This window comes from Balaenoptera physalus, assembly GCF_965194825.1.
Source record: "Balaenoptera physalus genome assembly, chromosome: 2".
Taxonomy (NCBI): domain Eukaryota; kingdom Metazoa; phylum Chordata; class Mammalia; order Artiodactyla; family Balaenopteridae; genus Balaenoptera; species Balaenoptera physalus.
The window spans coordinates 155,209,525-155,232,239 of NC_138883.1; the positions used below are offsets into that span (position 1 = coordinate 155,209,525).

Consider the following 22,715-nt stretch of genomic DNA (forward strand, 5'->3'; position numbering starts at 1 on the left):
ATGATCACTGACAACAACCAGACTCAACACCACCATGTTCTACTTCAGCTCATTAAAGTAGATTTTTTCCCCCGTTAACCCTTCACATAATGTCCTCAACTCATTTCTCCTTTCCTTTGTTTACGTGGAAAATGGGACCATGAAATATCGTAGAACATGAGGCAGGAGACCAGGTCTAGTTCAGAGGCTGTTACTAAGCCCATATGCCTTTGAGAAAGCACCTGGCTTCCCTGGGCATGAGTTTCCTGAGCTGGAAAATTAGGTTGCGCCAGATGACCTGGAAGATCCCGGAAGACCTTGCTTCCCAGTTCATAGTAGGGTCTTCCTCCCCCTCCCCCACCCCACCTACACCACCCACTCAAGCTTACCTGATTCAACATACTCTTTGACAAGCACAGCACAGTAAGGGTTAACGGCCTCTCCCTGGCACGGCTGGCAGGAGCCACAGTCAAAGTTGGACAAACCAATTCGAAGAAATGGTGACATGGTCGCTCCCTGAAAAGCGACAAAAGACAAATGCTGTTTGGGGGCTGTAAAATATATTATTGTGGGTGTCCCATCGCCACTTAACCAGTGCTTTATCGCTGACAGCCAGAGCCTCAAATGGCTCAACTATCCATTCAAACAAATGTTTTACTTCCCCTTCTGCACAGTACATTATTGGGCTCACCCCAAACCACAGGCTGACTAGCCAAAGAAAGTGGCGTTCTGGACTTCACCGTTGTTGAACCTTGTCAGTTAGACCTAAGTTCCACTCTTAATCGAATGGAGTTTTATTTAATAGTTGCAGAGAGAAGCAGAGGCTTTCCAACATTTTATTTCTTCTATCAATATTATTCAAGAAGTTACCCAGGAAACAACACACAGTAATAAGAAAATGAGTTTACAAACAGTGAGTCTATTTTAGTCACACCAGTTGAACATGACACCACGAAATTCCTACATGGGCTATTTATGTGTGTGATGGAATTAGCTCTGGATATTTATTCAGCAGCTGATCTCTGTTTACTTTAGACACACATACACACATATACATATGGATATATATAAATTAAGCTTTTGAATATTACAAACCACTTAAAAACCCTAAATCACTGACCACTGTAAAATACCACTTCATTGTGGAAGGATAAACAAAGTACTTCGTAAAAGCCAAAGAACTAATAATTACACTTTCCTGGAGATATCGGTGAAAATCATCGTAGTGTTGGCTACAAATTCCAGGATTCCAGTCTGATTCTTCATCTGTTGTTCCTTCCTTGTCTTTGTTTTGTCCATTTACTTCAACCCTTTTTTAAACCTACTTTTCCATGAGGTTCCATTAATCTGAAACTATTATTTGGTATTTAGTGATAAAGTTACGTCTTTGCTTCCTCTTTCTCTTGAACTGATTTTGCCTCACGAATTTTCCCAAACATTCTTAAGCAAGCCAAAGATATCAAGAAGAAGGCATTAGCCATCTTTTCACCTTTTTGTGAAGGAAGAAAACTACTCAGAGTAACAGGATACCAGATGTGAGAATCAATGACACAACTGGAAATCTTGGGCCCGTAACCCTGAATCCGACAGAGCCATAAAAGATTGCCAGTCCTCTGGAATGCCGGCAGCCTGGGTATTTTTTGAACAAACAGAGAGACAAATTAGGGGCTCTTGATCACTGCTGTTAATTTCATGGAGGTTAAGAGAGTCCCAATTTCCTGCAGTTCAGCAGGTTTAACTAAAGGAGATGGTTATGGAATCACCATGATTTGTCAGGAGTTCTTAGCCTTGAAAACACATTCTGTATATGTCACTCTGCTGAATTAGCAGCTAGATGACTTCCAGATTTGTCCTTAGGGGGCCCCCTTCACCCTCTGAGCTTAGAACTCTTGGGCAGAAGCCTGGCTAAGAGCTGAGAATTCTCCAGAGAAAACTTCTTTGAGACCCCCATTCCTGGACCACGTAGATCTTTCAGACAAATCTATATTCCTCCACTAATCAGGAACAATCACCAAGAACTAGCATCATTTATGCGAGTATTTACCATGTGTGGACTTTTTGAAGATTTCCTTAACACAAGTGAAGATAAGTAATTAATTCTGACTTGAGCCTCGAGGGATCACTGACTCATAAAGTCCGAGTTACAACCACTCTGACCTTTACTGATGGATGTGTCACTCTGCTATTTCCAGGCTGGGTTCAGAATTAGGCAACAGCAGCTCAACATGCACCTGGGAAAATCTGTCTGGGGAACAGACCGAAAGCTCTAGTGTCCCCAGTGGTTCTATCACAGTAAGGAACAGAGTTACTGCAAAACCCCCTCCCCCAACAGGGCTGGCTCAGACATCAACTGACTTCCTATCCACAGCCATCCTGATTCCCTCCCCAGTTCGCCAGACTCGCCTGCCCTATCCCCTCACCCAATAGCATTTTGATGATTTGCCCAATGCATGCATCTGTCTGGTAGTCAAGCCACTGTCTCTCTTTCTAAAGGTCTAGTCACAGTGACGGGATCTGACATTTTGACATTTAGAAAGCAGAACTGGCATTTGTGTGCTTAACCTCACACGTTGTTCAATAAAGCCTCAAGCTCAGGGGGTGCCTTTTAAAGGCAAAAGGTATCATTTTATTGCTGAGCTGCCCAGAATCTTTTCCCCTTCTGTAACAGTAATAGGCAATCATCATGAAATGAAGAAAATACACAAAAATGGTAAAACACTCCTCATAGTTCCACCGATAGAAGCAAATCGCGGTTACTATTTTGATGGATTTTCTCTAGTCTATTTTAATTAATGGGTTTTGTGGTTTTGTTTTATATGCTGTGCTCATACTGTGTGTAAGAGATTGTATCTGACTTTTAATTTAACATTTTACCAAAAAAAAAATTATCCAAGCTCCTATGTCATCTCTGTAAGCATCTTTTAATTCTTGCATGATAGCCCACTGAGGGACAGCTCCATTATCTGCTTTACTAAAGTCTTGTAGTTCCACATTTAGATTGTGTCTAGTTTTTCCATAATAGAAATAATGCTGTGATAAGCTCCTTTTACATTTTTTTTTTAATTTAGGAAGATTGCATCAAACTAGATCACCAGAGAATTCCAATATTACTAGATCAAACAATATTACTATTTGTAAGGTCATATACACTTAAAGAAAATAACAAAATGCGAAGGCAAAGACTTAAGGAAAATATCTACGGTAAATGCAACAGAAAATAAATTAGCATCATTCTTACATAATAAGCATACACAAATGTGTAGGGAAAAAAAAAACCCAAAACCACTACCCATGACCCAACTAAATAAGTGGCAATGACACAAACTATACAAAATACAAAAAACATACTTGTAACTAGTTTTTAGGAAAATATTCAGCCTTGTGAGCAATTTAAGATATGCAAAACAAAGCAGGATACTATATGATTGCATTTATATGACATTCTTGAAAAGACAAAACTATATGGAGAAAAAAATCAGTGGTTACCAGTGGTTTGAGTAGGGCACAGGGTATGATTATAAAAGGGTGACATGGGCAGGTTTTGGGGGAAGATCTAACTGTTCTATAGCCTGATTACGGTGGTAGTTACCGAAATCTAGATTTAAATTCACAGAATTATACACCCAAAACAAAGGTCAATTTTGCCATATGATAATTTAAAAACCAAAATAAAGAAATACGCCATTGGCATTTCAAGGCATAGATTATAAATTCAGAGGTTATATAAAGAATATACATTAGGAAACTGAGAATTCATATAATAAAATATTAAAGTAAAATCTGAAGTAATCCAGCATAGTTTCAGTTTACTAAAGGGAAATGGCTAGAGCCTTAAGAAAACATCTTTTACTCTGTAGTATTTAAGCTCTCCTGAAAGTTTGCATTTTGGTGCAAATAGCTGAGAAAAAAATAACATTGGAACTTGATAATGCATTTTCTTTGAGGATCCATTAATATTCAATTTAAAGTATAATAAAGTATTTAAAATAAAACACAATAATATTATTTTACCTGTGCAATTAGCAAATAGTTTAGAAATGCTCTTACCTAACAATGGCAAGGACAACGTGAATCATACACTTCCATACAATGCTGTTGTGAGCGTAAATTTGTTGAACACTCATATGTGTATGTATCAATATGTGTATGTGTATATATGCAAATCTCAAGGGCCAAGAAGATGTGTAATAGGCACATGAGGATGAAATTAACATAACAGATTTTTGTGGGCTGGTTTTTTGTGCGCAGAGCTGATGGTAAAGGAGAAGGGGTGCTAAAATAGAAAGGAATCGCATCTAGCAGGACTGTCTTCCCCCAGTCTCTCTGTGGGGTGTAAATTTCATAATCTCTTTATCGCCAATCACAGTGGTCTTGCCCTCTACAACAAAAAATGTGTGCAGTAAGACTGACTGGCCAGCTCAGGCCGTTCTGACAACACACGGGTCCCTCTATGGACCGCTCGTCTGAGAAATAAAAGCACACATCCAGTCTCTCCTGGACAGCTCCCGGGGACCCCCAACCTGCCAGGTGCGAAAGGAACTCACTGTCTTGCCTTTGGAATCTTCCTCTTCTTCTGTTTTACCAGCTCAGTGACTGGTACCATGACTCCCAGCCTAGCACCCTGCTTAGACATCACCCTTCCTCTCATCCACTGCAACCAACCTGCCCTTCTCCTTCCCCATCTCCTCTCCTCCTTCCCTGGGGTCTTGGCTGGATTCTGCATCATCCCTCGTGGGACCCATCATAGCAGCTTACCTGTCTCTCTCCCCAGTCCTGTCACCTCTCACTCCCAGTCCCAAAGGATCTTCCCTAGGATCATGCAGAGCTACTGCCATGTCTCCAACTTGTCATGCTGTTTCGGAGCTCCAGGCTCTTAGCAATACTGCTCCCTCTCCCTGGACCGCCTTCCTATCTCACTCCATCCTCCACCTGCCCCACCCCCGCTTCCTCATCTTCCACGCTCCTCTCAGTCTGTACCTCCTCTGTGAAGCTCTTCTTCCCTCACCTCCATCAGCCTCCCTCGACGCATCTTGGTGGAATTTACTCAGCGCCCCACCCCAGCCCCCCATGGCTCCCCGGGTACCCTGTGAGACAGCACCTGTCATATCTGTTCGCCTCACCTTTGCCATTTCAAAAGTCTGAGTGGGGTAGATCCTGTACCTCCCATTCTCTGTCTTTGTCTTCAGCTCTTAGCCCCCAAATTTGGGGGACATAGTAGGGCCCCACCAGGATTTCTCCTACATAATCCTTGAAGAGGGTGGGATCTACTCATATCCTCAGAAGACGGGTGGGATTCAACCTATAGAAGTCCCTCTGGTTTCACCTGCAGTATGTCTAGCAAAAACCCTCCAGAGTGAGTGCATGCAGGTGCCTTACTTACTGGGCTCTAGCTGTGATGAGGGGTTTCCTCTGTTAGCACGTTCCTCTGTTACCACGTTCCTCTGGGGAATGTGGGGCTGGGGAGGAGACCAAATGCTCACACAGCCGTACTTCCCTATAACGCTTTATTCGATGTATTAGTTCCTGTTGGTCTTCCCAAACAAGACTTTGGGCTCTGAGAGCAGAGACCATGTCTTAATCATCTATGTACCTCCAGGGTTAATCCCTCTGTCCGATACTGAGCTGATGCTCAGTGCCTTTTTGCTAAGGAACTTAATTTTCAAAAGCAACATTTTATATCATCTTTTAATCTTCATGCATTTCTTTTACCTGCAAGGGTATTCTATGGTCCGATTAGGTGGCAGACAGTTACAGAGGAAATCAATACAAAGGAAACATCCCAGGCATTGTTACAGGCAGAGAATCGATGCCATTATGAGCTCAACTGCAGGAATTATTTAACCTCTCTGCTTTCTCATTTGGAAAATGGTGATAATACTATTACTTGTCTCAAAGGGCTATGAGGATGAAATGGGAAAACACATGGAGGTGCTCAGAACAGGGCTGGCACATAGTAAACTCTCAAAGTAATGTTAGTTATTATTATTATTATTGCAACTGATATACTTTCTAGTGTACTTTATGGTCATTATTAGTATGTACCAAAAAAGGGTAGGAAGAGAATGGAAATAGTCTTTTAGGAGCATATCTGGGCTGAATTATGCGACCTTCCTCTGTGCTCTGCCACCGAGCTCCCATAAAACCCTCCACGTATCTCTCCTACAGCACTTATTTTCCCCTAATGGAGTCCTCACGATGCTGGCACTCATCACAATGAACTATCAGTGTGTCCATCCAATCTTCTGCGCTTCTGCCATCCCAACTGCGAAATGCCATCCTAATGTGTACTTTAAACTTGTGGAGGATCTTTACCCTTACAGCTCAATGTTTTCACCTTTAAGTGTGATCTCATTTCTCTTTGGCAGGTAGTGACAATGCAGGGAGATGGTCAAGTAGGGGGACATAGTAGGGCCCCACCAGGATTTCTCCTACATAATCACTGCTCAGTGGCATGCTTGAGGTCATATGCCATTAAGTACTGAATGGAGAATTCTGGTCTCTTGCCTCCCTGGTGCTGACTGACCTACTTATCTAGACTGACTCACCTGCCACAATTCAAAGCCACCAAATACTTTCATGGTGACCTGAAGGACTGCCACCACCTAACAAAAGCGGATGGGGGGAAATTCCATAGAAACAGAAAGCAAGAGAAGTTCTCTATACTCTCATCAGCTAAAACATATCACAACTTCTCTTCCTCTGCAGCAAGTGAACTAAGAATGAGCATACTTCTTTATTTTAAAAAAATCTGGATGGCATTTTTATCGCTATAATTTAGCTGGAGGTGTCTTAGGGACACAGGGGGAGTCTCAAAGAAAATACAGAAAACACAAATGAATCAACAGTAAGCTTAGGGATGAGGGAAAAAAACATTCAATGGGTTCCAAACGCATCAGCTCAGCCAAAATTTGGTAAATCAAACATCAGGCAAATTTTGGCAAATTAAGCTTACAGCTTTCACATTTAGAGATGGAAAGGTTTCTTAGGTAAAAGTGGCAGCTGAATAAAATGACTTACTGTTGTAGAAAAAAAGCTATAATAAAAAAATTAATTTGCCTTGCAATGTGCACGGAAGAAAGACTGTAACCAGCTGGGAAGTGTTTTATCCCCTTGCTAAGATGTCTACAAAGTAGTACAATAAAGAGTCAGACTAAATATTAGCCTCTCACCCCTAAATATGGTCTCAAAAGTGAATTAAAATAATAAGTATGAAATGAAGATAATATTTTAAAATAACCCTGACCATATATGCTACATGACAAAAGGAAAGAGGCCTAACCTTCAACTAGTAAGGAAGGGGGATTTGTGACAGAGCTAGTAATGCCCTCCTACCTGCGAACGTCAACAAGACTCCCCCCAACCCCAGTTATGGACTGAATTGTGTCCCCAGCGATTCATATGTTCAGGCCGTAAGCCCCCATGGGACTGTATTTGGAGGTGGAGCCTTTAGGGAGGTAATTATGGTTAAATGAGGTCATAAGGGTGGGGCCCTGATCCATTAGGACAGCGTCCTTATAAGAAGAGGAAGAGACACCAGCGCTCTCTTTCTTTCTTTGCCACATGAAGACACAGTGGGAAGATGCCATCGACACACCTGGAAGAGGGCTTTCATCAGAAACCAGCCTTGAAGGCACCTTGATCTCAGCCTTCCAGCCTCCAGAACAGGGAGAAAACAAACTTGTGTCATTTAAGCCCCCTCAGTCTGTGGTATTCTGTTCTGGCAGCCTGAGCAGACTAATAGAACATATCCCTTCTCCCACCAAAAAAAAAAAAAAAAAAAAAAAAGTGTAGAAATAAAACAAATATTGAATATTGAAATATAGGAAAGAAAGAACCTGGATGGCATTATTAATATTCTGACACTAATTTTAATGTGTGATATGAATAGACAGTCCCACGAAAACACAGCTCTGATCACATTATACAAATACTCAACTGTGCACATCCTTGCTGAATTAAATCATGACTCAATCTGTTATTTAAAAGCCTCCATGTGTTGGCATCAACGTACCGACCGCACACCACACACCACACAACTCAGCCTGTTTTCTGAATACACCCCGACAATCCATCTCGATGGCTCTGTTTACACCTTCCTTCTGCTTGCATGCTCTACCAGCTCCACGCATACACAGTTGCCATCCCTCAACCTTTCTCATCTTTCAAGGACCTCACTTCTGTACTACCTCATCCAGAAATCCTTTCCTGCTCCCCATGAGAAGAGGAGCGATTTATCTGACGGATGAGTTTTAGAAGACTAAACTATGCTTGCCCAGTCCAGCCCCCTCCTCTCTTTTGGGGGGATCCAGCAACTTTCAGAGACCATGTTTCTCCACTCCCCTCTGCCATGCCATAAGCGGGGCGGGGCTAATCTGCCAGTCCTGGGAGGCCAGCCTTTGTCCAGTACTGCCTATGACACTATGAACAACGACCAACGGATTTGCTTGGACACTTTGGCCATATCCACCAATCCAGCCTTTATCACTAGTCAAGTTGATTTTTTTCTTCTCCATCTCCGACTCCTGATCTATCTGTCCATTTGTTCCAAGCACATGCGTAGCCTAGATGGTTATTTATTAGGTCTCCTGCAGTTCACAAAACTTTGCAAAAAGCTTTCCGTAGCTTGTGTTATTCAACCTTCTCACCAAGCCTGTGAGATAGGTATAATTAGCTCCATTCTACAGATAAGAAAGCTGAGGCCTAAGTCGGTAAGCAGCTTGCTGAAGGTCACACAGCTAGTAAGCAACAGAACCTGGATTCCAGCCTTGGTTGTTAAGTGCCTCCACTCAAACTAGTCAATGATTCCTTGTTAGAAAACGGCTTTTTAAGGTTAGGCCAGGGAGGAAGTGAAAGCATGGAGAGTTCTCTATAGATTGTTTCCATCTGTTCAACCAGTTCCTAATTAGCAAGGACCCATGACAGCTGTCAGACAGGCTTTCCCAGCAGCCTCTGTACTGCCGACTTGCTCAGTTACCTTGGGTACCAATTTGACATTTCTTTTTGTCAGAACCTGTGGTTTAATGATCGTTCTACTCCATGGCTATAATTTGAAGAGTTAAAGAGTGGGTAATATAAACGGAGTTGAAGTTTCTTGGAAGAGCTTAAGCTCTCTTTCAGAAGTGAGGTCAAAGCTGCTGACCTGGGTAATTTTCCCAGGGGGTCATAAGTGTGTACTGTCTACCTCTGTGCCTTCTCCATTCATGCCTTTACTGGTGGCTGGCTGGTATCAGTTAGGATTCCTGGGGCCAAAGTCTAGAGCAGACCATGCTCACTGCTTTGTACGAAGTGGGTCTCCTCGGCACTACTTTCTACACAGGGTAGGGTAACCACTTACTGAGTCCAAAGATGCTGCCTGGTACAGGAAGCAAATTTAATGATGGGTCTGTTCACTGTGTCAAATTTTACTCTTAAAAGACACTCTTCACCACACAAAAAAAGGTGACTATGTGAAATGACGGATATGTTAATTAGCTTGATTGTGGTGATTATTTCAGTGTATACGTTTATCAGGTCATCCGATCGTACACCTTAAATATATATCCAACTTTTAATTGTCAATTATATCTCAATAAAGATGGGGGGAAAGAGACAATTTTCTCAGTGACTCTACCGTCTTATTAACTCAGTAGCTCTAATGAGACACAGGATACTTCGTAATCTTCCTAATGCATCAGAGGAAGAATTCTGCCTGTCAGGTGCTCAGGTAGGAAAAACACCCCACCTGAATGGATGTGGGGCGTCCAATCAGAGGCAGGACCCAGTGTGCCCCAGTCAAAGGACATCTTGACTGAGACGGTCAAGTTGAAGTCCCTGGCCACATGGTCCCTTTTCCCTGGCCTGGCATGGCAGTATACCATGAGGAAGGAGAGGACACACAGGCAGGCGCTCACAGGCGTGTCAACGAGACGGGCGCGGTACAAACACCAGCCTTCCCCAACTGCATAGTCATAGACAAGTGACCTAATCTCTGTGCGACTATGTTTCTATTTCTGCAACATGGGGAAAATAACAGACCCACTTCATGGAGTTGTCGGGAGGATTGAATGAATTAACCATTAAATGAAATGCTTACAACAGTGTTTGGTGGAAAAGGTAGCTGTAACATCATATAGGACTTTTCCAAAGTAACCTCAGAAATTCTCCCTGATGAAATTAACTACCGATGATGAAAACTGACTCAGTGGATTATCTGACATGGCCTAGAACTCACCTAAACTACTGGCTAAGGAAATGAAGTGACATGTACATTTGTTTTTTTGCCATCGCTCGCTAAGTATTTGCTAAACCTGCCTCCTAGGTATAAAGCCTGGTGCTGGATGCAAAAATGTGACAGAGTCCCTGTTCTAAATAAGCCTTGGGACCTCAGAATGAAGCAGACCCCTGCCTAGAGGGGAACAGAAAAGAGGTTCTGACAGCCCGGACTCCACTTTCTCGCTGTTCATCCTGCGAGTGAAATGACGTGGCCCGTCAGTGTGGACTCAACATTGAGACAGAGAAAACAAGAACTGCAAAGCGGGCTGTCACTTGTGGGTACGGCGGGAGCGAAACACCCCTGTCCCCCGAGTGGTGTTCAAACACCACACCCCACTCCCTCCCGAGGGCGTGTGACACTTTTCAAAGAAAATACAGTATTTGGTAGTATCGCCATAGCAAGTGGAAATAGCAATGTTCAGTCCAAAGATGAACTAATAGTTTTGTGAAGAATAACACACACACAGCCCTGCGTGTGCCAGCATGACAGGCACTGCTGTCGAAGTTACTGCTGGAGATAAAGGGAAAGGGAGACCAGGGGCGGAGACCAGGCGGAGGAGGCGGAGGCCGAGCGGGGCTCAGACGCTCCAGGATGGATGTGTGCACGCAGGTCTAGGTGAACCACCCACATCTCTCATTGCCATGAATGTCCCCACCTTAGAAATGAGTGATTTGTAAAAGCCTGTTTGCGATCAGAGCTTAGAATCCATGGAAACTGAAATTAGATACTATTTAGGTACCTAGACAAGCCCATGAACAACCCATTCATCTGTTAATCCAGAATGAAATCAAGAGGATGAAACTAAGCACCTTTTCGTCACTGTTCCGGCTTAGGAGGTCCTCCCCTGGTTTTTCTTCCTGTGACCTTTCAGGTTTATTGTGGGTTTAGTAGCCCATCTGGGGTCTAATTTCTCAATTTAAGGACCACAGATGACTCTGAATCTCAGGAAACACTGGTTGAACGGGTGAGGCGAGAACATGTATATTCTTGGCCACAATTGCAGTGGACACCCGTCACCTGTGAGATGGGAACCCCCAAGCCCAACGGTACTCAAAGTGTCGTCCTGGGGGACCACCAGCATCACACCAGCACCGCTTTAGACATGCAAACCCGCCAGCCCCACCCAGACCCGCTGAATTAGAAATTATGGAAGTGGGTGTCTGCAATCTGGGTTTCAATAGGCCCTCCACTGACTCGCTGCCCATCTAAGTTCTAGAAGCACTGCCTTGGAATAAAGGCCTCAAGACCAGGCTGTGTATTTCTCATCTTTATTTGCCTGGCATCTAGCACAGTGCCTGGCACTGAGGGGGTTCTAAATCACTGGTTCTCAACCAGGGCAACCTTGCCTCTAGGGGACATTTGGCAATGTCTGGAGACATTGTTGGTTGTCACAAATGAGTGGAGAGGGTGGGAGCAGCATTGGGTAGATTGAGGCCAGAAATACTGCAAACAACCTACAATGCACAGGACAGCTGCCCACAACGAACACATCAATGGTGCTGAGGCTGAGAAGCTCTGTTCTACATAAATACATTAAATGTGGTGATGCCAAGAGAAATCCCTCCTATTCATTCCTCCCTGTCTCTCATCATTTCCCCATGCTTAGTGAATTCTAGCGCCGCAACAAGAAGGGAATTTGGAGACTTGGGGGATCGCGTCTCTCTTTTCCATACTGCTTTCTCATTTGGCCGCCACGATTAGCACAGTAACTGACATGTAATATGTTCACTGCAGGTGTCTTTTGAATACGTACACGGATACATCGGCTATGAATGAATCAATCTGTGAACAAATCAGTTAGTTGATCTGTTCATTTTTCTTTTTTCTTTTTGAGAGCTGAAAGTGCCTTTAGTGATCAAACTGTCTGCTGTCTCTTGTAACAGCTGAGGAAACTGAGGGTCAGAGAAATTAAAGCAAGTGATCAAATCTACCTAATTGGTGGAAGAAATGTTACTAGGACTCAGGTCTCCTAGGTCCTTATTTATTCATCTTTCCACTGTGCTCTTCTTTGATTGTAGATATCCCTCAGTGAGGAATATGATTTGAACAAATGACTAGATTTTCTCCTACACAAAATATTAGTACTGCCTACACCGCCCGATGCCAGACGCTCGGCCCGATCGGACTTAATATTTGCGACGTGTCCTAATTTTGCTCATTTTGGACAGTGCAGCATCCTCACGTGCAGTAGCAAGCATTCAGTGAGTGAGTGCAACTAGCTAACTGCTGATTATTCATATTCCAAGGGGGGCTTTTCTGTATTCATCACACATACATAAAATATGAAGACATTAAAAACTTTGTTTCTTTGAAGAAAAAGAATGGTAAAAAGAAAAAGAAGTACTTGATTATGCAGCAGACCTATTGAAAATGCCAAGCTTTGGGCTTCCCTGGTGGCGCAGTGGTTAAGAATCCTCCTGCCGATGCAGGGGACAAGGGTTCAAGCCCTGGTCCGGGAAGATCCCACACGCGGCGGAGCAGTGAAGCCCGTGCGCCACAACTACTGAGCCTACGCTCTAGAGCCCGCGAGCCACAACTATGGACGCCCAGGTGCCTAGCGCCCGTGCTCCGCAACAAGAGAAGCCACCGCGATGAGAAGCCCGCGCACCACAACGAAGACCCAACATAGCCAAAAATAAATAAATAAAATAAATAAATAAATGAAAATGCCAAGCTTTGACTTTACTTGGTGAATTTTCAGTGAGCTAACAAGATTATTTTGTGATCAGAGCTATTGTGTGAAATATGCTTCAGCCTATTCTTACAACAATCTCTTAAGAGGACAGTGCAATATTTCATAAATACACTTTCACTGTTCTGCAGAGTAGAAGGTAGGTGGACTGAATAAGTATCTTCATTTTGACAAAGAATCCACTACAGATTAGTGGCAAATAACTAATAGGCATAGAGCACTGACAGTTTACACACAGCTTTTCAAAGATGAGGTTAAGAAAGAGGTTGCTAGTCTTAAAAGATACCGGAAATTGTTTTTTTTTTTAATTGGCCCTCATCACAGTTTTTTTTTTGGGGGGGGGGTAAATTTATTTATTTATTTATTTACTTTATTTTTGGCTGCGTTGCTGCGCAGGGGCTTTCTCTAGTTGCAGCGAGCGGGGGCTACTCTTCGTTGCAGTGTGCGGGCTTCTCATTGCGGTGGCCTCTCTTGTTGCAGAGCACAGGCTCTAGGCGCACAGGCTTCAGTAGTTGTGGCCCGCAGGCTCTAGAGCGCAGGCTCAGTAGTTGTGGCGCACGGGCTTAGCTGCTCCGCAGCATGTGGGATCTTCCCGGACCAGGGCTTGAACCCGTGTCCCCTGCATTGGCAGGTGGATTCTTAACCACTGCGCCACCAGGGAAGTCCCCTTCATCACAGTTTGAGAAGCATTGTTCTCTGGTGCCTACTTGTAACACAATATTTGAGAAATGCAATCTCTTCTAGTTTTCTACTTAGCTTTTTATACTCTCCCCTTGGAGGTAAGTTCTGCGATTTCAGGAGTAATGTCTAGTTTTTGTTTTTTTAATAGACTTCATTTTTTTAAACAGCAGTCTTAGAGCCACAGCAAAATTCAGCAGACGGGACAGAGATTTCCTGTACACTTGCTGTCCCACCTGTACACAACATCCCCCATCATCAACAGCCCCAACGAGATGGTACATTTGTTACCTACACTGACACGTTACCATCACCCAGAGTCTACAGTTTACACGAGGGTTCACTCTTGGTGCTGTCATTCTATGAGTTTGGACAAATACATAATGACATGTATCCACCACTCTTGTATCAGACTAAATATAGATTCACTGCTCTAAAAATCCTGTGCTCCACCAATTCATCCTTCCCCCGCCCCAGCCCTACTAGATATGAAAATAAAGATGTAATAATGGAAATAGTGTGGTGCTGGCGGCAGCAGAGTTGGATAGATCACCAGAACAAAATCAAATGTTTTGAAACAGGTCCAAATACTTAATGAAAGCTTATGTACAACGATGACTGTAAAGTCCGGGGAAAAGGAAAGATTGTTTAATAAATGGACTGTGCCCATCGGCTAAAACTTACATTAAAGCTGACATCAAAATACAATTCAGATAGATTGATGATATTAACATAGACATAAAAACCTCTAAACTACTAAAGGTACTAGATATGTAGATTAATGATGATATCCTTTTGGAATTAGGAAAGATTTCTCAAGTATACCATAGACAAGCTCCATAAAGGAACACATTTCTATCCTATTTTACTAAAAACTTATATGTGTTAAACATTATCAAAGTATAAGACAAATGACAAACTAGGAGACATGATTGTAAAAAATGTGGCAAAATATTTGACAAATATGTGAAAAGCTCTTAAATATCAATAAGAAGGTCAAGCCTAATAGTTAAATATTATTTGCCCAATTAAAAAACAGGCAAAGGCTAAGAGCATACCTTTTACAAAATGAATATTATAAAGGGGAAAAAAAACCATGAAAAAAGTTCAATTTCACTAGAACGTAAAGAAATGTAAATTAGCCAGTTCCATAATCCCTTTTCTGCAATTCCAAAATCCAAAAGCTCTGAAAATAGGAAAAAAATGGCTCTGTAGTGCAAACTAATTTTGTAGCAAAATCTGAAATGGGCTATTTATGGTCTATTTAATCCCACTGAAGTAACTGTTAACACCTTACCCCCCAATGCATAGCTTACTAGGAATATTTTGTACTATACAGTGTATAACTTTATTACCTTTATAAAATATGAATTATAAAATAGATTTGGCTGTAATAGTTTGGATAAGGGACCTATAAAGTCTTTATGGAAGAAAATATGTATTAAATGACTTTAAAATAATAAGGCAAGTATATGAAGGTATATAAACAAGAATGCCCACTGCAGCACTGGTTAATAATAGCAAAATTGGAAACAGCCTCAATGTCCCAAAATAAGGTATTATTTAAATATATTATGACACATAACTACAGTGGAATATTTTACAACCAGTAGATTATTATTCACTCAATTTACAGGATGCAGTTAAGTTAAAAAGAGATACTAACCATAGTGTATATAATAGGCTCTCATTTAAAAAGATAAACTTACATGTATAAATTTTAATGGGAAAAACTTTGGATCAAAAGTGCTATCTCTGGGTGGATTGGATTTTAGGTGATTCTATTTTATTAAAAAATTTTTAAAATTATTTATTTCTATTTTTTATTTATTTTTGGCTGCGTTGGGTCTTCATTGCTACACGCGGGCTTCCTCTAGTTGCAGTGAGCAGGGGCTACTCTTCTTGCGGTGCGTGGGCTTCTCATTGCGGTGGCTTCTCTTGTTGCAGAGCATGGGCTCTAGGCACACGGGCTTCAGTAGTTGTGGCACATGGGCTTCAGTAGTTGTGGCTCGCGGGCTCTAGAGCGCAGGCTCAGTAGTTGTGGTGCACGGGTTTAGTTGCTCCGCAGCATGTGGGATCTTCCCAGACCAGGGCTTGAACACATGTCCCCTGCATTGGCAGGCGGATTCTTAACCACTGCACCACCAGGGAAGCCCTTAGTGATTTTAAATGGTTATTTTTTCAGAGGTTTACAATACTAATTTTTTAAAAAAATGATCCTATATAACAAAAAGGAGAAAATGCTTTTCCTATATCAATTCATTTTTCACACCTAACAGTTTTGTGCAGTAGGATGGACAGTTCCCATTATAGTGAAAGGAGAAATGGATGCCTGCAGCAGTGGGGGCTTTTCTCAAGGCTATAGAACTTGTAAGTGACACAGCCTAAGTCTCCTGATTCCAAATCTAGGCCCTTTCCACTGCAAGGCCACTGGATGCCAGGTCCCAGGGTACCACCTAGCACGCATTCAGCTGCCTAGCTTTGATAACATTTGGTAATTTAACAAGTCACTCTTAATATCAATTCCTGGGAGTTTAGTATGTGGAAAGTACTGGGGGGGGGGGCGGTTCTTAGACATCGAAGCCACAGTTCTTGATTTCAAGAATCCTCCAATCCTTATCATAGGAGATTCCGATTTAGGAAACAGCAGCGGTCCACAACTTCACTAATAGGTAGTTTAGATCACAGCGTATTTTTTTTCCATAGAAATGTTACCCATGATGTTGAATTGAAATATGCACATTTTGGGAAGAACTAAATGGTACTATGAAACCACCTACAATAGATTTATAATAGATTTACTAGGAATTGCTTCCCAAAGTCCCATTTGGGACACACCCTGGGACAGTGGAGTCAGAGATTCCTCTTCCTATGGAGTCGTGGGATCAGATCAGGTCCTCCCCCAGCTCCAGGTCACGCGAGGGGCTTCCATGGCCAAGGGTAGTGGGAAGTAAGGGCCTGGGGGAAAGGACCCTGGGGAGGGAGGCAGGAGTGGGGGAGATACGCCCACCGGTGATGCTGAGCATGGAGAGTAGAGGTGAAGCAGGAAAAGGTGACAGAGGGCAGCAGAGACTGGGGCGGGTGGGGCGGTGGAGACACAGGTGTGGCTGGAGAGTGATGCCAGGGAAGGTGAAGCAGGAGAACAGGAGGATGAGGGGGAGAAGAGGAAGCGTGCAACTGGTGGTCTCCAACAGAGGGCATCTGAAGGTCGGGGCAGCCTCTGACAGACACCTCACCACTGGCACAATTTCCTGAGGGTGGATGTGGCCAATGGCCGGCGAGCCCAGCTGATGAGTAACCTCCAGGTTGGGCCCACCTGCCTCCTGCCACCGGCTAGAACCTGGAGGTGGTGGCACTGAATCACCTTGACGATGCCCTGGACCACCTGAGCCTGGATGTGCAGGCAGAAGAGGGCTGGAGGCCTGTGACCGCAGCCGAACACATAGACTAACGGGTACCACACTTCACAAGACTAGTAAGGAACAAATAAGAATATAACTGATGAGGTTTCCTGAATGACAGAAGGATTGTCCTAATAACAAAACAGAATTTTTTTATTCTACTCTAAAAAGTCCTCCTCCTCCTCCCCTCCCCCTTCTTCCGGCCCCTGCCCCTGCCCCCCAGACTGACCAGCCAATTCTCCCTGTCCTGTTCACAGGAAAAAAGAAAAAAGAGGATGTGACAATGGTAATAACCAAATGGGGCATCCGGTGTCAATGTCCTGCTCTCATCCCACATCTGACAGCACAAAACAAACCTGAACCATCTTCTGAACACAGATATTTTCCTGAGGTTTAAAAATTTGAAATTCAAGTTTGTCCAGGTAAAAACTCCGGGAGAGAAAGAGGAAGGAAACGTGTAGTGTCCCTAAGTCCCTCTGTCATGCTCTTGGGCTGCAAGAAGGAAAAGGCTGAACTCAGGCACCAACTTGCCCTCCTTGAAACAAAACCTACAATATCTTGGAAAAATATGCCCGTCCCTAATTCTCAACATCTCCCAAGCTGACCACTCCGAGGGGAGTGAGCCCTGGTCAGGCTGCTGCTGGAACAAGCTCATGATGCCTAAGAGACAGAGAAAGGCAGGGGCTGAAGTTCCTGGGCGTGGACCAGTGGACATGGGAGAATAGGACCAAGTGCTCTCCCTGGATCTTCACTGTGGACATTTGTGATTGGCTGGACGGAAGTGGGAGATTCCCTTTCTTACTTTTGTTCGTTTTTAAAAGTAACATCTCATCTTGTTCTAAAAAGAATGGAAAGCAATAAGCTATTTTGTTAGTCTGTGCCTCAGTTTACCTCTTAGGGAAATCAATGAGAAGAAGGAATAGCAAAATCTGACATTAATTAGAAGTCCTTTTTACATATGTTTCCTCCATTTTCATGCCATGGTCTTGTGAGATATCCAAGGTGATACTCTCATCCATATTTTACAGGTAGGGAAACAGGCTCAGAGAGGTGAGGACATGCATCCAAGGTTGCACAGCTAATGGTGGTGGAGCGGGGACCGGACTCCAGTGCCACAGATACCAACCTGTGGGTTCTCTGCTGTAACAGTCTCTTCCTTTCTGGGGTCTGGAATCTGTTCTGAAAGCACACAGAGCACTTTGATCTCCTGTACGGCAAGTTCTGTCCTGTAAGTAATTATTTTTAATTATGTCTGACTGGGTGAATTATACTGACATCTTTGTCAAGAACACTTTGGGTTCCCAATGAGTTCCTTGCAGCTGTTCTTTACTGCAGAGACGGGATGATTAAAAGGTACTATTCATCCCATGCTTCCCTAGGGCTCTCAAAAGACACTTGTACCCCAGTTGATCCCAACAATGAAGCTACACTTCTTGTCTTTGCAAACTCGGGTCAGGGAGGGCTGGAGGAGCACTGCCTTTTTCTGGTTCCTCACCCACATTGCCTCCTCTGGGACTGCTGCAGTTCAGGGCTTCCTCCCTGGTGATGGCACAGGAATAAAAGCCAAGTGATGGAACAGGACATCTGGTCTCCAGGCAAAGAGGAAAGAAGAAGAGGAAGGAGGGGGGGTGGTTTCTTCCCTGCACCGTCTCTCACACATCATCTCCAGGAGCAAAGAGAATGGAACCATGGCTCCCACCAGGATCTACCTTCAGTTCCTGCCTGAAACGCCCTTCATCTTGCTCACCTGCTTAGACTCTGAAGCAACAGTTGCTTCTCTAGGGTGTAGGTCCACTGTGCTATGCTCTGGCGTCCAACCTCTGGGGCTGCCATGACTGGGGATGGTTGACTTTGGGGCAGCAGGAGATGGATATGCACATCTAGCCCGACCTGTCTCCACTGATTCCAGGTATTTCCTTGCTGGGCTTTCAGTAAATTAAGGAAGCCAGGCTGGTTCTGATCGGAGGTAGAAGGCATTCTAACATGAATGACCTCTTAGCAGAGAGAGAAGAAACACCTTATAAAAGCTGCTCCACTGGGAAACGTTAAAGTTCTGGGTTTCCAGTCTACAGTTGGCAGGACTGGGTTTGAAGGGAACATGGAATGGCTCTACAGAACCAAGGCTCCCCTCACTGGTTCCTTCTGCTTTCAGAAAATCTAGGCAGCACTAAAGCAGCTAGGAATTTCTTTGCTTAGCAGTAATGTCATGGTGATGTCACCGAGGTGACACAGGTCTGGCATTACAGTTCTCACCCCACAACTCTGGAGAGGCTAAGTTGGAGTCAGACTAAACCTCCTAGTTAAGGTTCTAGGCTGCCAACTTTTAACTCTATTTCCAAATGACTTGAAAAGGAAGTACTTTTAGATTATTTTTAGTAATTGAAAGTGACGTGGCTAAGTATCGAGTTATGGTTCTCTGGGACTGGGGAAGAAATATTAGTGAATTTAATCATGAGAGCCCCAGCCTCCTTTCTGTTGATCCAAATTATTTTGTCTTGCTATAACTTCAGGGCTCATGGGTGAATGAAAGTAACATATGTTAGAACTCAGAGGAAGCTGAGTTTTCTAAATTTACATATATTGACCCTTTGTCAATTTGGCCTGACTTCTAAGCCTTCACTAAGGTCATTTATTTCTATAAATACTGATGACTAGGATAGAAGACTTCTATGACCCGCCACTAAAGACGCCTCTTTCTTGAATTCGAAATGAATTGTTGTTCCCTAGGTGTTTTTCATATTTTTAACAGGAGTGTTATGAGACATCCTATTAAATATCTTATTGACATAAAAATGCTCTCTCACTTTTCTAGTATTTCACCCGTCTGGTAACTCCATAAAAATGGAATTAGGTGAGTTTGGCATGAAGCTTAGTAAGTTTATGCTAAGTCCTTCTGATTACCATCCCCCCTTTTTTTTTTTTTTTTTTAACAACTAAACAGAAAATTTCCTGCGCTATTACAAGCCTATTTCTCTCTTTTAAATGAAGATCAGAAATTGCTAGTTAGGACTCTGTTTTCAATGGTCCCTCTTATATTGATCTACATATTAAAATCACCTCCAAGCCTTGTCTCTTCCATGTGAAGTAACAGCTTCTCTTCATTCTTTCCCCCAAAAGTATTTATATTCAAATTTCAAATGCTTCTCCCCCTGCTCTTTAAAGAGTATCTGATTTCTATACGAAATACTGAACTCAAGGGCATTTCTGTACAATTAAGTTTAAGTTCCAGGGAAGAAACTACACCTTTTCAACATGTTCCTGACTCCCCGTCAGAGACTGGGGCTGGGGCCATGCAAGGGGACCACGGTTCTAACTGTGGCCAGCTCTTGGGTTCTCACTAAGAATGAAAAGGCCAGGGCAAAGCTCGATGGGGTAAACGTGGGGAGATCGCTTCCTCTCTGTGGGTCTCAGCTTCTTCGTCTATAAGATGAGCGAGTAGAGATCCAGCTCCCTGGTCTGGGTCCCCAACACGCTACAGTGCATGACGGCTTCCCGGCTTGCTTGCTATGCTCACCATTTTGCTGAGGCGAATGCGTTTACAGGCAGAAACCTGCCGTTCTGGAGAAATATCCTTGCATTCTGATATTATGGGAATAGCATATAAATGATCTGTTCAATAGTAACATTCATACAATAAATACTCATGGAGCACGGATGATAGGTACCTCATCCGCGAAATACTTGCATTTTAGTGAAGGCAATAAAACATGACTACAACAGCCCTGATAGAAACCATGGGGATCAATAACCTGGCATCTCTAACTTCAGGGTTAAGAGCTCTCACTCTAAGACAAGCGCAGCATTTGAGTGTAATTCAACAACAGGATTGTCTGGTGTGCTGTCCTACCCATTTTTAGACGTTCGATTGTAGCACATAAGGGCATATATGAGAAAGTTGCCATAGGATCCAGCAATCCCACTCCTGGGCATATACCCAGATGAAACTATACTTTGAAAAGATACATGCACCACTATGTTCACAGCAGCACTGTTTACAATAGCCAAGACGTGGAAGCAACCTAAATGTCCATCAACAGATGAATGGATGAAGAAGATGTGGTACATACACACATACAATGGAACATTACTCAGCCATCAAAAAGAAGGAAATAAGGCCATTTGCAGCAACACGGACCTAGAGATTATCATACTAAGTGAAGTAAGTCAAAAAGAGAAAGACAAATACCATATGGTATCACTTATATGTGGAATCTAAAATACAATACAAATCAACATATCTACAAAACAAAAACGGACTCCCAGCTTTAGAGAACAGACTGTGGTTCCCAAGGGGGAGGATAGGTGGGGGAGGGAAGGGATAGGAGTTTGGGAGGCAAACTATTGTATATAGGATGGATAAACAGCAAGGTTCTACTATATAGCACAGGGAACTATATTCAATATCCAGTGATAAACCATAATGGAAAAGAATACGAAAAAGAACATATATATATGTATATATATGTGTGTATATATATGTATATATATATGTGTGTATATACATGTATATATATGTGTGTATATATATGTATAACAGAGTCGCTTTGCTGTACAGAGGAAATTAACACATTGTAAATCAACTATACTTCAATAAAATTTTTTAAAAAAGAGAAAGATCAGCTTAACGTTGAAGCATTTGATGTTACAAGGTCACTTGCCTGCTTTGTGCTTCAAAGTGCTTATCTAAAAAGAATGGAGGTAATAAAGGCTACTTACATCATAGCTTGCTTAGGTATTCCTAGGAATACACTGGAAAAATGTATAACCCACAGGTGTAAGGTATTCAAAGTCAAGTTCACATTCTTTTCATTGTTTTTGCCAAGTACAATAAAATAAAAATGTTTTAAGGTTTCTTTTTTTTTTTTTTGCTTGGGTGCAGAAGGTCCCAAAGTTAGTGGGAAACCCATTGCCAACATGTCCTTTCCCTATGCAGAGCTCCTTCTGCGGGGGCTCTAAGAAAAGTCCCAGGTTAGGAAGTCAGCTCTTCTCCCCAGGAGAGTACAGCCCTTTAAATGCCTGGCAGGGAGGCAGCCAGCTCCTGCCGCAGTCCTTTGAAAGTTGTTCCTTCAATATAGCAGTGCCCAGGTTTCTGTGTGCTCAGTAATTGGTGTGCACACATCCTGCTGTGTTTAGTTTTAAAAAGAAAAGAGGAAAAAGTCACACAGGTGGAGCCCAGGCATCTAAAACTGCTGCCAGCCTGGCATGTGCTTCCCTGCTCTGCTTTCTTTCTATCCCCAAACGGAGAAGTAAAACGACATGGGGAAGGGTGGTGCTGGGAAAAGGTGAGAGAGGAAAAAGTAAGAACTAGGTCTGTCGTGACTAAACTCACCAAGTTCATTCTCGGAATAAGACTGCATGCATCATTTTAAAGGCAAAAGCAACTTCTGTCACTCTTATCTATTAGAGAGAAACTAACCGCTGTTTTGTGGTTACATAAGAAAAGCAAACACACACCTCCAGACACTGGAAACACTGTCATTGATTATGAAATAAACTCACTCCTAACGGAGAAGGTGTCTGACAAGGCCACCCTCTGGCCGGTGGGGCTGTTCTCCAGAGAAAACCACGCCTGTGTTGGAACGAAGACCAGCCTGGCCAAATCTGGGAAGCGCCATACCCTTTCCACTCATGGCCCTCCTATCCTTTATTCTTTCTTTCTTTCTTTCTTTTTTTTTTTTTTTTTTGGAGTTGACTTACAATGTTGTGTTAGTTT

General features: G+C 43.0%; 1 protein-coding gene across 2 annotated transcripts in view; it reads right to left on the reverse strand.

The window, feature by feature from the left end:
• PRKCQ (protein kinase C theta) overlaps positions 1-22,715 on the reverse strand; it is a 152,291-nt gene that overhangs the window by 105,327 nt on the left and 24,249 nt on the right. The window contains exons 1-2 of one of the 2 annotated variants that reach the window (XM_082450535.1): positions 671-1,403; positions 369-495 (exon numbers count right to left, since the gene is read on the reverse strand). In XM_082450535.1, the coding sequence (XP_082306661.1) occupies positions 369-486 (118 nt within the window). In that variant the 5' untranslated portion in view covers positions 487-495; positions 671-1,403. Of the gene's footprint in view, positions 1-368; positions 496-670; positions 1,404-22,715 lie in introns of those variants that run through there. The other variant, XM_082450534.1, reaches the window with a different exon arrangement.